Genomic DNA, 16825 nt, shown 5'->3' with positions numbered 1-16825 from the left:
ATTTTTCTTTTAATGCAAATGAAGCCAACTAAACAAAACTCCAACCTCCAAACTTGGCTCACTCTGACATCAACTTCACAGGGGAAATAGCATGTTAATATTTTTAAATGCATAGTATGGACTAACATTCCTTAGGTCATATGTCTGGTTGGTAGATATGAAGTGCTATCCAGAGTAAATGCACACATACTGGAAGATTCTGTGCATATGTTAGTCTTTTCTGACTGAATATAACAAAAGCAAAACATCTGCAATAAGAACACCGTTGATAAAAAATGTGTTACAGCCCCTAGATCTCAGCAAAAGTAAAAAGAGCTCTCCTAAAAATGTATTGACCCATTCATAATCTCTGTAAGGGTTTAAATTCACTCCTAATCTTTCTCCACAACAAAATAAAAGGCAGCCAAAGAAGAAAAGAAAAGGAAATAAAGAAGGTTCAAATTTCATGACTTTCAAAATCAGATCAGTTGAAACCCTTAAATATGCATGGAATAGATTCAACAATTTGTTTTTCTTTGGAAAAACATCATCTGCTTGAGCCTTTTTCTTCTGTTGTTCAGCTATTGATAGAACTTTCCAGTGGAATAAGGAAGCATTAAATACATTTCTGCTTTTTCCAAAAGTTCTCAGCTCTTATCAATAGTTTAATCTCACATCTTGTAAAAACATTCAAAATCATTTCACAAAGGACCCTAACTATACTCCATCCCACTATGCAAAGAATAGGTAAATTAGCCAAATGTACCACAGTTAGTTTGTCTTGCTGTAAGCCTCACAATGCAATGTTAAATTTGGCATGCCAGATGAGGCTGAGTGACCCATAATTCTGTAACCTGGTAGAGCCAGTCAATTCCCATTTTCAGCTTGGGCTTTCAAAAGCAGCAGCAGCTACTTAAATTTCTATAGAATACTAGATTCTGCATTTGGAACTGCTTTACATCACCTACAGCAGTTAGGTGAGCTCCTGCGTACATAAGCCACTTACTTCCCACAGAGAACAAAAGTCATAAAGCTAATGTGAGGATCACTTGCCTTCATTCATACTTTAAGATAAAATTAAGATGAAAATAACTACCAGAGATTGTTGGCAAATATTCCCTTTTCCTTTCTACTCTGGATACCTGGGTTCAAACAACATATATTTATCAACCCAGCTTTTCATATTGATGGATGATTTGTAAACTCATGCATCTATAACTATGCTATCCCATGCAAGATAAAAGTAGACATATGGCAAGTATTTGTTTAAGTTGATCAGATGAGGCAGTTAAGGTAGATTGCTCTTGCTCAAAATTTACATGAAAGGACTGTGTTTTCTGGGTTGATGGCTTAGATTGGACAAGTTAAATAGCTTGTTGCCAAAATCTCTACTTCACAGAGGTGTAAAGATCCAATAAGTCTTTGACATTCACTACAGAACAATAGTCATGTATTATTTATAGCTAGATATGAGATCAAAATGGCACTAGAGAAACAATTTTTTGGCATGTAGTGGTGGAGGGCACAGCGCCAGTCTAAATTTGATGCTTTCATTTTCTTTTAGTTTTTGGTTTTGTTATCATGCCAAAGATTATCCAGTTGGAATAACAATTGTAGTAAACCAACCTACTGTGTGTGATATGCATACAAAAATAAAACTAGCATCCTGAAGGTACTTGGTTATCAGGTTTTGTAAAAATCATAAATCCTTTAAATAAATCATGTTCTAAATTATTTGCTAGAAGATGGATTTTTGGTAAGGATCAGCATCCAATGCCTTGATGAAGCACTTAAGAATGGGAGATAAAGTCTACTGATAATTACAATTTTAAGTGTGATACTTGGGATTTTTTTTCCACCATAGTAAAATGCAGAAGAGAAAAGGTGACAGAGATTATGTTATGCTGCTTACAACTTTTGACACAGTCTGACATCTATGATAAATGGCTGGCTCAAACATTCAAAAGAAATATCTTGGCAGACAAGGTCACACGCCGTCACTTGAACTTTGGGGCAGTCACAACACAGTGACTGGACGAAGTTGTTCCAATTGGTTTTCCAATGCAATCCGTTCTTGATGAACCTCCTGTGTTGCACAAAACAGGGAGAGGAAAAACCAGAAAGCAAGGATGTCATTTCTTGGGTTCAGCTCTAGTTCACTTAGATAGTCAAGGGAAACTTACAAGTGGACCCACAAACATTGAATACTGTTCTCAAGCACATGTGGACTGGAAGGCATGGTAGTCAAAGCTGGTAATGAGACCAGAGGGCTTCACAATTTATAATCTATGAATTCCTGTTTGAAGATGATGAAATCAATTAAAAATCTCTTCCATAACTCAACCTTAGTCTTGCCCTATTTTAACAGGATTTGCAGCTAGCAGAGAATGACATTAAAAATTAAAAGGCAGGCCAGAAATGAGTGGTTCACACCTATAACCCTAGCTACTCAGGAGGAGGAGAACTGAAAATTGTGGTTTGGAGCCAAACTGGGAGGACAAATTTGTTACACTCATAGGTCCAATTAACCAGAAAAATATCCTGAATTGGAGGCATGATTCAAGTGGTAGAGCACTAGCCTTGAACAAAAAACAAAACAAAATAGCTAAGCCAGGGGGCAAGGCCCTGAGTTCAAGTCAGTAAAATAATAAAAACAACTAAAAAAATAAAAATAAAAGATTGATTGGGGGAGATCAAAAGTAAAAGTATACTCCCAAAACTGAATGGTAAGCCACTGGAACTAACTTTCTAGTCACAATTTCTGGCTTTTAATCCAACATCACATCCCTCCACCAAAGTCTTGCCCAGGCTCCTGTACGTGGTTTAATGTGGGACCTTTGGAGACAGACAGAGGAGAGGAGTCACCAGTTTCCTATTTGAGAAATCAAACTTTCAGGCCTAAAAAATATTTTTTGCAGAGATACAGAAAGACATTCTTTGGGCTCCTCTTTTGTCCTGTCTCCAGATGGAAAGTTACTGCTATTTTCTTCTCACAGCTTTCCTTTCACTACCAAATAAACTCTCATTTTATTCAGGAAAAGAAAACATCCTTAACTACAATTAGTCAAGGTGAGGAAAGAATTGTTATAAAGGTTTGATACTGAGCTGCTCCAGAAGAATCAACACATTGGTAGTCAGCAGTCAGACAAACAGAACATGCTTGTTCATTTGCACTCGTACCAAGTCGTCAAATTGTCTTAGGATCTATCTGTTATGAGCCAGATACTTCCCTAGCTATAATGGTTTCTGCAAATAACAAGGACCTCATAGGGCTTATATTCCAATATCTGAAGGGAGACAATCAAATGAATGAGCAAGATACTTTCGGGAGGAAATGAGTGATGGGATTGTATAACAGATGGTAAATGTCGGAGAAAGCAGAGAGTGACCAGGGAAACTTCTCAGAGGTGATATTACTTAAGCAGAGACTCGAAAGGAGAGGAATGACATCAAGATATGGAGAAGGATGGGCAAATGCGATATAATGGCAGCTGAAAGGGGGCACTAAATGGTTTGGGTAAGTTTGAAGAACAAAATGCTCCACGTTACCAGAGCAGAGGGAACAAGGAACATATTGGCACGAGATGAAGCCAGAGAGTTAAGGAGAAGCCATATCTCATAGGACCTTGGCAGACTGCACTCCAAGTGTTGAGGGATAGCACTGAGGGTTTCTGTTAGAGCCCGGATCTGGAATATCCCCCAAAGGCTTATCCCCCTTGGAACCCAGCTGTTGGTGCTACTGGGAGACTTTAGAGAGTGAGGCCTAAGTGAAGGAAATGAGGTCACTGGGAACATGCTCTCACGGTGATTCTGGCATCTTCCTGTCTTTCTTTAATTCCTGGCCACCAGGAATCTATAACTGATAGGTCTTGCTGATGAAGTTAAGCTGGTCAGAAAGGAAAATTTAAGGAGGACTTCTCTGGTTTGCACTTTAAGAAAGTGGGCCAGATGCCAGTGGTGTATGCCTGTATTCCTAGCTACTCAGGAGGCTGAGATCTGAGGATCGTGGTTCAAAGAGTAAGCACAGCTTGAAACATAAATTCAGGTTTAACTAGAGTATAGATGATCTTCAAAGCCATGAAACTATAGAACTTCATATAAGTTTATACAACGCTATAGAATACAGTACAGAGGCTTCAGGTAGAGATGGAAAAGGTCTCAATCCAGGCATGGTGGTTCATGCATTTAATCTCAGCACTTGGGAAGCTGAAGCAGGAGGATCAGAGTTTTAGGTGAGACTAGTCTATGTAAGGACATCTTGTCTCAAAAACAAAACAACAAAAACAGTGATTTCAGAGGAAAGAATCTTCACTTATATAGATGCTTTTGAAAATTCAGATGTTACAAAAAGCCCTTTGGATTTGACCAAAAGAGGAATGTGAGAAGAGAGGAAAACCACCCTGAGTAGAGAGGGGGAAAGCCATTGGTGAAGAAATAGACAGTGAATGAAAACAATTCTGAAAAAGCTGCACTGTGAAGAGGACAGGAGAAATGGATACCTTGTCAAGGGAAATGGATAATACTGGAACATGTTTATGTGTGAATAAAGAATTATCCAGCAGAGAATCATGTCTCACCAAAAAATGTGTTTCGGTCCTAAACCCTAGTACCTTTAAATGTGACTTCTATACAAATAGGAGCCTTGCAAATGTAATCAAGATGAGCTCGTGCTAGATTACGGTCCAAACAAAGCCAAAGCAAAGAAGCAAGGACTAGCAGGGAAAGGCCTGGTAATCCAAATCTGGGAGGCATTCCTTACCTTGAGTTGTTGTTGGAGTTCACTGTTCAACCGAGCCAGAACAGCATTTGCCTCTTTATTTTTACGGATAGCAGTTTGAATTGCCTTCTTCTGTTTGGAAGACTGCCTATGGGAAAGGACAAATATTTCATCGAAAAAGGATTTTAAGAGGTCTGGACTCTTGCAAGTCAGAACTCTCACTCATGAGAAGTGCTAAACTAACAAGGGTTAATAATCATAGGGTTCCAAAAATACAATCTCATATTCACAGGCAGGCAGGCACATACCAAATTTGTCGAGATGAATTATTTATACCTGAAGTCATTCTCATTTTATAACTTGAATAAAAGCTGTGAATTGGGCCTTTTCAAACATTTGTGTTCCATTTATTCCAAGACATTTTAATAAGCATTTCTTCTGACAAACCTTATTAACTGAATGCCCTTTTGCATAAGCATTAGTGGCATTTAAAAGACCTGCAGCTGGCCTCTGTGGACAAGTCTAAAGGAAAAGAATAGAACATTCTCTTTAGAAAAAAATCTACATTAATTTGGCAAGATTGCCTTATATTCCCTTATTTCTTTATTACTGAGCATAAATGAAAGAGAGACAGAGACACGTACTGGTACCAACATATATCTGCAGCATTTGAGAAAGATGAAATGTTTTAATACCGAATTTCTGAACTAAATCAATGGTAAATTCACAGAACCAGTATAAGTAGGGTGACCATGTCATTCTGCTTGCCCATTACATACAGTCCCTGCTTACACTATCTGGCCATAAGTCTTAACATGCTTTATTTTTCAAAACTGTCTGTGGGTACAATGCTAAAATAACATGGTTACCCATAGGTATGACTTCTAATTTCTTATCCCATTACAAAAATACTGAATTTTAGAGCAAAAAGAAAGACGATTTGTGTTCTCCTGGAAAAAATAACCATATTTGCAATCACTAGGCCAGGGCAACTGAACTAGAACCATCTGTGATCATTGAACAGAAAATACTTGCTGAGAATATACACTGTGCTAGTTACTATGCTGATTTGGAAAGGTATTGTCTGCAATAAGTTCACTGCTATTATTGTTTCACACATATATAGGTAAGAGAGAGATGTCAAAGTCATCTTTTCAGAATATAGCTTAGGGATGAGTGCTGGTGGCTCATGCATATAAACCTAGTTATCCAGAAGGCTGAGAATCATGGTTAGAAGGTAGCCCAGGCAGAAAAGTCTGCAAGATTCTGATCTTCCCATTCACGAGCAAAAGGCAGAAGTGGAAGTGTGGTTCAAGTGTTAGAAGGCTGGCCTTGAGAGAAAAGAAACCAAGCCCCAAGTACAAGCACACACAAGTATATCTATATATAATATTATGTATAATATTTATTATATATTATTTTCACTGGCACTAAGATGGAGTTAGCTTTTTTTCACTGTGGCAAAATACCTGAGATTTAAAAAAAAACTTAGGAAAGAAGGGATTTATTTATTTTAGCTAATGGTTTCAGAGGCTCAAACATCACGACAGGGAGTATTGGTGAAGGAAAGTTGCTCAGCTCACAGCATACTGGAAGTAGAAAGCAAGAGGAAGGCACCAGGGATAAGATATATCCTTCAAAAGCTCATCCCCCAGCGACCTATTTCCTCCAAGGAAGGGAACAGACCATTTCAAAAGCCAATCAGCCAGGAACCAGCTGACACATTTCTCTCTATTCTTTCCACTAAATACACTGAAAATTCCGTAAATAATACATAAAATAGAGATACATGTGTCCACTATTGTTTGAAGTTTAAAATGTCCCTAGAAGGCTCATAATGAGCGCTTGGTCCTCAGATGACTAAGTTTGGAGACAATGAAATCAGAGAAAAATGATGTGTATCGCTTCTGAGTTATGTCCTTAGCAATAATCTGTTTTCTCTCCTTTTTTCCTTACCTCCTCCTGTGGCTTGAAACATGAACATGCTGGCAATGACTTGCCTTCAACCATATGAATAAATGCATCCCCCAAGGGGGTTAAGAACAGGAAGACAGAAGGTCCCTGTGTTCCGGACACAGGGGACTCCTCCCCTTCTGGACCAATCACAAAAACGAGGGTGGGTGTATGATTCAGTTATATAGTGCCAGGCAAGCAAGAACCACACCCTGAGTTGGAGCCCTGGTCCCACAAATAAAGAACCAGTCTTCATGAACTTAGAGAAGGAAATACTTTCTTAGCACAGCAATAACATGTAAAGACAGAAAAAAAAGACAAAATGGGCTTCCTCAAAATGAGAAACTTTTTTCCTACAAACATTAGGAAAAGAAAACCCATGGATTGAAAAAATATATCTGCATAAAATGTAACTGACAAGGGAGTTGTAACCAGAATACAGAAGATACACACCATCATTAGTCATTAAAGAAATACATAGAAACTATAATGGGATACCATTTCACATTCATTAGGGTGGCCATAACAATTTGAAAAAGAGGTAGGGATTAGCAAAGAAGTGGAGAGATTGGAATTGGACATCTTTGTTATGGATAGGGTTGGAAGATGGTCCCAGCTCTCAGTGGAAGTGATGGACGAAAATCTGCTTCTTTTATATACTGATAACTTTCTGGAACTGCCCATGTGCGGGAAAAAAATCATCTGAAGACTGGGGATGCAAATATTCAAAACAGAATTTAAGCTTCAAAGCAAGCTTCTGACACCACCCACAGAACTTGTTGCTTTTCTTCCCACACTAGTGTGAACAGAAGGAAATTCATCGCAGCCTCTGAAACCTGAAAGGTGCCACAAAAGCATCAGGATGGAGCTTGAACATTTACATTAGTAACCAGGCAGGCTCACTGGCAAGTGGCAGTGGCATGCTTCTGCCCGTAATGCTTCATTCAATGTCACCATGGAAAAACTGAGGCAGGCGATGGCTGTACTCAAACCCAAAACTTTGTAGACAAGGATGTCCATAGCAATGTGGCCTCAGCCTCTGTCCAAGTCCACAAGCTCCCACATGTCCTTCAGTATCCGGTCCAGTTGGTGAGATAGGTGTTAGGGGCCTTTTGCCTGTGCCGTTCCGAGTTGACATGATTGATGACAGGAACTATTTATGGGCCTTCAAATAAAATCACATACTATTTCTACTAAAAGTTGGGCGCATGGTCATAGAGCTAACCCATTGCCCTGAAAAAAAGATGAGATAAAACAGGAAATGAAGGGAAACTACTACTTACAGACTCCTCTTCTTGCTAGAGAAAAATCTTCTGGCACTAAAAAAACAAAAAAAAATGGTAGGAAGGAAAAGGAGAGGGGAAGGGCAGGAAACCAAGTCGCCACAGCCTAGGTTAGGTTAAGCTCAATAGCTTATAAAGCCTTCTCTATGTGACTGGGAGCCTTTGATCCCTTTCCATGGGTATGAGTGTAGGTATGAGAACAGATATGCATAGGTGTAAGAGGAAGTTTCATCTTGTTCTTATTTACTGGATCTACTTACTTTTGAACTGTAGGATGGGGCTTCACAGTTGTTACAGGAGCTGGCCCACCTACAACAGTGGAAGGCTCTTGATTTTCTGTAGATTGATTTTCAGGCCTGAATTTCCTACGAATAGGCTTTGATGGAGGCTGAGAATATGGAACATCCTATGAAGTAGAAACAAAAGCAAAATGAAAAAAAAAACCCAAAGTTAACATTTTAAACGTTCCATCCATACATCATGCCAGTGACCATATTCCTTTAGCTCTGTCCCCAAGATGAGAAGACTCCTCTATCCAAACTCCACAACCTTAGATCTATGGCTAAGAATTGGAAGGATATAGGTATCAGATTCTAGCAGCCAGCCAGCCTGCCTGCCTTTCTTGTCTTAAAAATAAATAAATAAATAAATAAAAGCCTGCCTCTTTTGGTCATCAAGAAAGGAACACAGAAACCAAATTCCAGTAGCCTTTCCTTTGGTCTTTCTTTTTTTTAATGTTGTAAGTAATCTATTATTTCTTATATTTTAACTCTACCAGGATCCCATGAATCTAACAGTACAGTACAAATTTGGCACTGCCCTCTCGTATGCTCCTGAGCCCAAGGCCTAGTGTCTTTCTTTTTTGTTTTTTTTTGTTGTTGTTGTTGGTCATGGGGCTTGAACTCTGGGCTTGGGCGCTGTCCCTCAGCTCTTCAGGCTCAAGGAGAGCACTCTACTGCGTGAGCCACAGCGCCACTTCTGGTTCTCTAGTGGTTTATTGGAGATAAAAGTCTCACAGACTTTTCCTGCCCGGGCTGGCTTTGAACCATGATCCTCACATCTCAGCCTCCTGAGTAGCTAGGATTACAGGTGTGAGCCACTGGCACCTGGCTCCAAGGCCTACTTTCCCAAGAAGGGCCTGGCAGAGAATAAAAGAGAAGACGAATGGGAAGGGGAAACAAAGAGGAGGCAACAATGCTTGATAAGAAATATACTCGTTTTCTTGTTCATGTAATTGTAACTCCTCTGTATGGTATTCTCACAATAAAATAAATAAAATTTTTAAAAAACAAAACATATGAGTCATTCCAACTTCTGAGGTTGTAAATCCAGAGCAAGCTTCCTTGAGAAATCAGAGTGTTATATAAGAGGGTACTATAGAAAGCCACGTTTTGAATGGACAAAAATCTATAGTTCTTCCTAAATTACTTGTAGGTTGATAATATAATAACTTTTAAAATAGATCGTTTAAATAGGGATACAGGTGGACCCATTGCAACAATGAGATGTACAAGTCATTATGTTGAAAACTAACTTTAGGGGCTGGGAAGGTGGCTCAGTGGTAGAGTGCTTGGCCTGCCTTGCATACATGAGGCCCTGGGTTCGATTCCTCAGCACCACATAAGCAGAAAAAGCTGGAAGTGGCGCTGTGGCTCAAGTGGTAGAGTGCTCGCCTTGAGCTGAAGAGCTGAGGGACAGCGCCCAGGCCCAGAGTTCAGGCCCCACGACCGGACCCCCAAAAAAAAGAAAAACTAACTTTACAACTTTGGCAGGAGGGGGGTGGGTGGGAGTGGGGGCAGGGGGACTGCGGGGGTGGGGGGGAGATGGGAAGGGATGTGAAGGGGAAACAAAGGAGGAGGCAACAATGCTTGATAAGGCTGAGATCTGAGGATCGCGGTTCAGAGCCAGCCGGGGCAGGAGAGACCGTGAGACTCCTATCTCCAATAAACCACCAGAAAACCGGAAGTGGCGCTGTAGCTCAAGTGGTAGAGCGCTCGCCTTGAGCTGAAGAGCTGAGGGACAGCGCCCAGGCCCAGAGTTCAGGCCCCACGGCCGACAAAAAAAAAAGAAAAAGAAATGTACTCATTATCTTGCCCACGTAATTGTAACCCCTCTGTATGATATTTTCACAATAAAAAATAAAAATGAAAAAATAAAAATAGAGAAGAAGAAAATAAGAAGACAAATGGGGAGTATGCTAGTGACATCAAGTAGTATGCCCAAGAAATATCAGGATCCTAATCTTCATGAAGAAACCCACATTTTGGGACATGTGAGTCAGTCACATTTATCTTCAGGGGAAACCTTAAAAATGATAGATCTGCTAACAGAGGCAAAAAGCCCAAGAGTGGCATCATAGTGCCTAAGACAGCATCCTCAGGCTGCTCTTACCTTCTTTGCTGGACTACTTTCTGCAGCCTGGGAAGGAGTTCTGTTCATCTGTGGAAGTAACTCGGCATCAGACACTTGTTCGGACTGAAGCAAAAGATCCAAGAGATGATATAAATGCCAAACCATCAATAATATGCAGCAAAGAGCACTTAAAAAAACAGTCACTTGGGGAAAACTGATTGAAACCAAGTTGCAGCCAAGCCTGGTTGTCTACTAATGTTGGAGAAAGATTTTCTGTCGACCCTACTATTTATTCTCTTCTACTCCTCTTTCCACTATCATTTAACCTTAATAAAAGGAATCATGGGTGGCACACGCCTTAATCTCAATTAGGTAGAGATCATGTAGTTCGTGGAGAAATTAAGGCAAACAAACAACAAACAAACCAAATGCAGTGGAACATGTCTATAATCCCTGCTAGGCAGGAAAAACATGGACCAAAGTCATCTCAGGCAAAAATAAATAAATAAAATAAACACCATAAGACCTGCTATGAAAAATAACTAAAGCAAAAAAGGGGAAATAGAGATATATAGCTCAAATAGTTCAGTGCCCACATAACAAACACCAGGCCCTGAGTTCAAGTTCTAATACCAACACACAAAAAAGAAAAGGAATCGTAAGAACTTCTTCTATATTTGGACATATGTATTTCTTTAAAACATAAGCTATAAAAGCAGCAGGACCTATCAAGGAGAAATAGGTTAGAAAAGAAGTTAACATTTTCACTGGATTGTTCTATTTACATACAAGTATATAAAGTACTTTGATCATATTCACACTTCCTTACCCTCTTTCTACCGCTTCCTGCTGACACCCATTCACTACCAAGGGGTTTCATCATGGTATTGCAGATGTGCATATATTACATTTTGATAAGAATAACCCTGTCTATGGCTTTCTCTTTCCTGATTCCTCCCCAACCAGTTACTTATTGACAGCTTTCACTGAGATGTCTCATGCCATCTTCATACACAAACACAATATATTTTGATATTATTTGTCCTCCATCATTCCCTTTCCATCTTCTCCTTCCCTTCCAGTCCCCCAAACAGTCCCAAAATTGTTTTAAGAAGTGGGTAAAATTAGGAAGAATAATATTATGTCATTTGCAGGGAAATGGATGAACCTGGAAAAAATTATGTTGAGTGAAATAAGTCAGACTCAGAGAGAGAAAGGGCACATGTTTTCTTTCATATGTGGAAGCTAGATCTAAAAAATACAAATAGATGAAATTACATATGGGACCATATGCATATAATACACAAGCAAAGTGAAGTAAAGTATGATATTTGCTGGGGTGGGTTTCCATAGTGTAACACCTTTGAAAAATTAACAGATAATTTAACAGTGTGAATATGAAGAAAATGAGACACATGTGGTCTGAGGGGGTTGGGGCTTAAGGAAGGGGAAGATGAAGGAGAAAGGAATGATGGGCAAATATAGTCACAATACTCAATGCATGCATGTGAAAATGGAACTAGGAAACTTGGGACAGGAGGGGTTGGGATGGATAGGAAAGCGGGAGGGGAACAATGGAAGGGGTGACATCGAGATGCATTTGTACTCATAAGCTGACATACTGACATTGAATCTCCTTTGTATAACTATTTAGAGACAATTTTAAATGATTTTAAAATAAAGTTAAAGTAGAATAACAAAAATATTTTTAAAAGTCAGGAGAAGAGTCAGGCACCGGTGGCTCATGCCTGTATTCCTAGCTACTCAATAGGCTGAGATCTGAGGATCCCGGTTCAAAGCCAGCCCAGGCAGGAAAGTCCATGAGATTCATCTCCAATAAACCATTGGAAAACCACAAGTGGGAGAGCACCAGCCTTGAGCTGAAGAGCTGAGGGACAGCACCCAGGCCCAGAGTTCAAGACCTACAACTGACACACATACAAAAAAAAAAAAATAGGGAGAAGGAAGGAGGGAACATGATACAGGGAATAAATGTGATCAGGGTACACTGTATACATATATGGAAATATTACAACAACCCCCTCTTGTGTAACTAGTATATGATAATAAAAATTCAAAAATAAATAAAATAAATGTGTGCTGAGAACACACATATAAAAATGATTTTTAACTGGAGCAATAAGAAAAACCAATCATCACCATAAAAGCACACTATAATTTTTGTTAAATTCCTAACAAGGAAACACTCTACTAAACAAAACCTCTTTCCACTAAAAGGAAAAGAGGTGTGTGGTGGAAGGCGTCATCTGGAGGTTCGAAGCTGCTGAGTAGTATGGAACTGATGATTAAATGCACAAAGACTGGTGAAGAATGCCCCCAGAGCATGCAAGAAAGAGCAGGCAAGCAGCCAAGCGAAAGAGCACAGGGTGAGTTGACATCACATGTAGCTCCCTATGTCCCCCAGGCTGCCCAACTTCAGCCTCTATTAGCCAGTGAGGCAAAACATCAAATGCTGAGAAATATCCCCCCACTTATGAGTCAAGTGACTTACACATTATACTGACATGTCTTCCATTTTGCCCACAAATATATCTGCAGTATAGAAATGCACTGCAGCACAACCATGTCGAACAACACATGGAGTGAGGAAAGTGTACTATTAGCAAACACATCACTGAAACTCAGGCCAAAGTGTCTGTGAGTGTATGAGTGCACACATGTGTGCAATATAAGTAAAGTATATGTGATATTTTAACATTAAGACTCTCCTGGCACAAATGACAAATTATTTTCATATGGTCCTAGAAGGTGCTGCCACTCACATGTGGAGATCTGTCCCGTGGTTTTGCCTATTCCCATGATTGATGAGACAATAAGGATCTGTGCTCAGTTGGTTTCCCTGAAATGGATGGAAGCCCAGAGAGGCCAAGAATTTGTGTGTATTCCCTTTTTCAATCGTGCAGATACTTATTTTGTACTTCCGATGTGCCAGGGACCATGATAAATGCTTGGGACACAAACAGAAGGAAGCCAGCTCTCAGAGGGGTGATGATATCCCACTCTCCTTTACCTGGTACTGACTGTTGTCAGGGAAGGACTAACAGCTGCTGTGTCCTATAGAGAATTACCTTCAACTTAGGAAAAATGACCTCTCAAACCCACCATCAACAATCCACAATGTCTGTTTGCTAAAAGGATATAAAGGCCAGTCTCCTGCCTCAAAGGGAAATAACTGTGGTGTAGTTTATGTGGCAGATCTTCCCTGTGTGGATTAGGCCCATGGCGGTTTTTAATCCAAAACTCCATCATGACTGGGCTCTTTCCCCTTCCCAGCCTTTCTTCCCTCTTCTTTAGTTTGTTTATTTTCCTGAAGAGCACGACCACAGCAAGTCACTTTCTAAGAATCTTTATCTCAGGCTTTCTGTCTAGGTAATCTGACCCAAGATACTATATAACAATCTCCCAGACAAAGGTATTTAGAGCATTCTATTATGCTTTTCCTCCATGCTTCTGTTTTTGCCTTTGTATCTATCTCTTTCTCCTATTACCCTCCTTGGGGAAAAAAATCAGCTGCCATGTTGTGAAGACACCCAAATAATCCTAACAAGAGGGCTACGTAGCGAGGAATTGAGGCCTCCTCCCAACACCAACCTTAGCACTGCATCCTCTATCTCCAGTCCAGCCTATGATGAATGCACCCCTGAATGACATCATCAGTAGTCTCATGAGAAATCCTGAGCCAAAACTACCAGCCAAGCCACTCCCAAATTCCAGGTACACCGTTGTTTTAAGATACTGGGGAGGTGGGGAGGGAAGGGATTGTAGAGGAAAAATAAAGGAGGAGGTAACAATGCTTGATAGGAAATGTACTCATTACCTTACTCATGTAACTATAACCCCTCTGTACAGTATATTTGCAGTAAATATATATATACATATATATGTGTGTGTATATATACATATGTATGTATATATATGTATAAATACATATATATGTATACACACACACACACACACACACACACACACATATATATATATATATAGAGAGAGAGAGAGAGAGAGAGAGAGAGCATTCTATAATGCCTAGAATTTGGGAGCTGGTAGAATAGAGCAAGATGCTCTGAAACTCATAACAGAAGCCACTTGCCTTTACTTAGCACATCGGTTCTCAGACTTATTTGGCTTCCTTTCCTTATTCTCATGTAACTGCTATCACCACCCAATGGAAGTGATGTGCTATAGAATACACTTTGGGCAACTTTGGCTATAGACTGACAACAAGAACAAGAACATGCCATTTGACTTTAATACCAAATGGTCCATACTTCATCCTTGAAGAGGAGCAATGTCCACAGTGTCTAGCACATCCAAAACCAGAGAAGCTTCAGTACTCCCTTCCCTCTCTCACTTTGACCAAAAAAATGCTTGCTATGCCATCAGGGTGTGAATTGGGATTTTGCTGCAGGCAAGAAAGGGTTCTCTAGCTTCCCCAGCACCTCCTTGAAGTAGCAGCTCTTATTGCTGCTGTTAACTACTTCTCTGTGTAAAACCATTACTGGGTTCCTTTTGAAACAACCTAGATAAACACACAATAGAAGTTATTATGATAGTATCTGAGGAAGAGAGATGTAACAACCATAAGCACTTAGGGACTTTCAAGAAGGTTAAGGCAAAGACTCCACATAGAGCTCCCCTATGACCCAGCAATCCCACTTTTGGGCATTTACCCAAATGTTTACAAACAAGACCACACTAAAGCTACCAGCACAACTATTGCAGCATTATTTACCATAGCTAAGATATGGAACCAACCCAGATGCCCCTCAGTAGATGAATGGATCAAGAAAATGTGGTATATATACACAATGGAATTCTATGCCTCCATCAGAAAGAATGACATTGCCCCATTTATTAGGAAATGGAAAAACTTGGAAAAAACTATGTTAAGTGAAGTAAGCCAGGCCCAAAGAAACATAGGTCCCATGGTTTCCCTTATTTGCAACATCTAGTATATGTATGAATCAAGTGGAAAAGGTCAGATAATGTGATGTTAGGAAAATGAACCCTTAGTTATGTATTTTAATGTTTTTTTTCTTTCATGCGATTGTTTCTAACACATTTATAAGATTATTTCTTTGTTGCTTTCTATGTCCCTCCCCCACAGTATAACCCCTGCTTTCACTTTGGTGGGGGGGGCGGGGGACCAGGGAGGATTGGGTGGGGGTCGAGGCAGGGGGAATGATGGGAAGGGATGGGAAGGGTAAACAAAGGAGGAGGCTACAATGCCTGATAAGAAAGGTACTCATTATCTTGCCCATGTAATTGTAACCCCTCTGTACAGTATTTTCACAATAAAAACATAAAAATTCACTGTATTTGATGTTGGTATCATTAGTGAATGGGAAGGGAAAAAACAAATCACTTAAATAGGAATACAGGCTGACCCATTGCAACAATGAGATGTACAAGTAGTTATATCGAAAACGAACTTTACAACTTTGGTGGGGGGGGGAGGATTGCAGGGGGCGCAGAGGAAAATGGGAAGGGATGGGAAGGGGAAACAAAGGAGGAGGCTACAATGCCTGATAAGAAATGTACTCATTATCTTGCCCATGTAATTGTAACCCCTCTGTACAGTATTTTCACAATAAAAAATAAATAAAAAAGAAGGTTAAGGCAAAATATCTCAGATTCTAGTTCCACTGAGGCAGACTAGCTCTCCAAGGGTTCTACTGCCCCCATCTGAAGTCCATCACACCTCCCACTGCAGAAATACTCAGTAGGTATTTCTCTGAACACTACTGACAAGCCAATCCTATAGAACCCCAAAACTCTTTTTTTCTCCAAAACCCTTTGTTGTGCCCTTCAGGCTGACGGCAGACAGCACAATCCCAGCAGTTAGAAGGCTTCCATCATCTGCCTCTGATTTACCTCTTCAGCATAACTGCCTTAGTTCATCCATATGGGTGGGACTGCTCTAGGCACAAACATATTCCCCACATATTAAAACATGGAAGCTTCTTCCCAAGGCATCTTGGTTTCTTCTAGGCCTTCTAGCTCAGTAGTTCCCAAATAGAGCTGGCACAGGAAAATTATCTGGGGAAATGCTGTCAGTTGCAGATTTATACATAGTACCCCCAGACTTCCATCATCAGAATCTCTTCGGAATAAAGCATTAGCAACTTACACTTTAACAAGCTCCCGAGGTGATACTTATACCCGCCCAGACTAACTGGGGACCACTGATGGTCTAAATTCTCCACTTAAGAGATGTAAAAACCAAGTCTCTAAGGTGTCTGCCTGGACATGGCCACAGGTGCTCTTGCGATGACTAGGCTCCTTAATTATTTGCTCATCCACTTATTATGGAAGAAATGGGGGGTTATACCAAAAGAAATAAATACATGGCAGCTAGACAAAACCTTCAGCCAAAACCTTCAGTTTAAAAGTCAAACTTGTAAGCAAAGAAGGTAGGTTTTTAAATCTCATTTTTGAACATTTAATGTGAACATTTTTGCCACAATGTGAATAATCTGTAACTTTTTAAAAAAAACTTTGCTATATTCTTGCTATTGAC

The 16825-nt window shown here is 40.0% G+C and overlaps 1 protein-coding gene across 4 annotated transcripts in view; it reads right to left on the bottom strand.

The window, feature by feature from the left end:
• Positions 1 to 522: 522 nt before the first annotated feature.
• Positions 523 to 16825, bottom strand: part of Reps2 (RALBP1 associated Eps domain containing 2) — a 115333-nt gene continuing 99030 nt past the window's right edge. For all 4 annotated transcript variants that reach the window (XM_013032165.1, XM_013032168.1, XM_013032167.1 and 1 more), the window contains 4 exons: positions 10324 to 10407; positions 8193 to 8338; positions 4739 to 4844; positions 523 to 2065 (listed from right to left, as the gene is read on the bottom strand). In XM_013032165.1, coding sequence (XP_012887619.1) covers positions 1997 to 2065; positions 4739 to 4844; positions 8193 to 8338; positions 10324 to 10407 — 405 coding nt within the window. In that variant the 3' untranslated portion in view covers positions 523 to 1996. The remainder of the gene's footprint in view (positions 2066 to 4738; positions 4845 to 8192; positions 8339 to 10323; positions 10408 to 16825) is intronic.

This window comes from Dipodomys ordii, unplaced genomic scaffold (assembly GCF_000151885.1).
Source record: "Dipodomys ordii isolate 6190 unplaced genomic scaffold, Dord_2.0 Scaffold150, whole genome shotgun sequence".
Taxonomy (NCBI): Eukaryota; Metazoa; Chordata; class Mammalia; order Rodentia; family Heteromyidae; genus Dipodomys; species Dipodomys ordii.
This window is presented reverse-complemented; position numbering and strand designations above follow the sequence as displayed.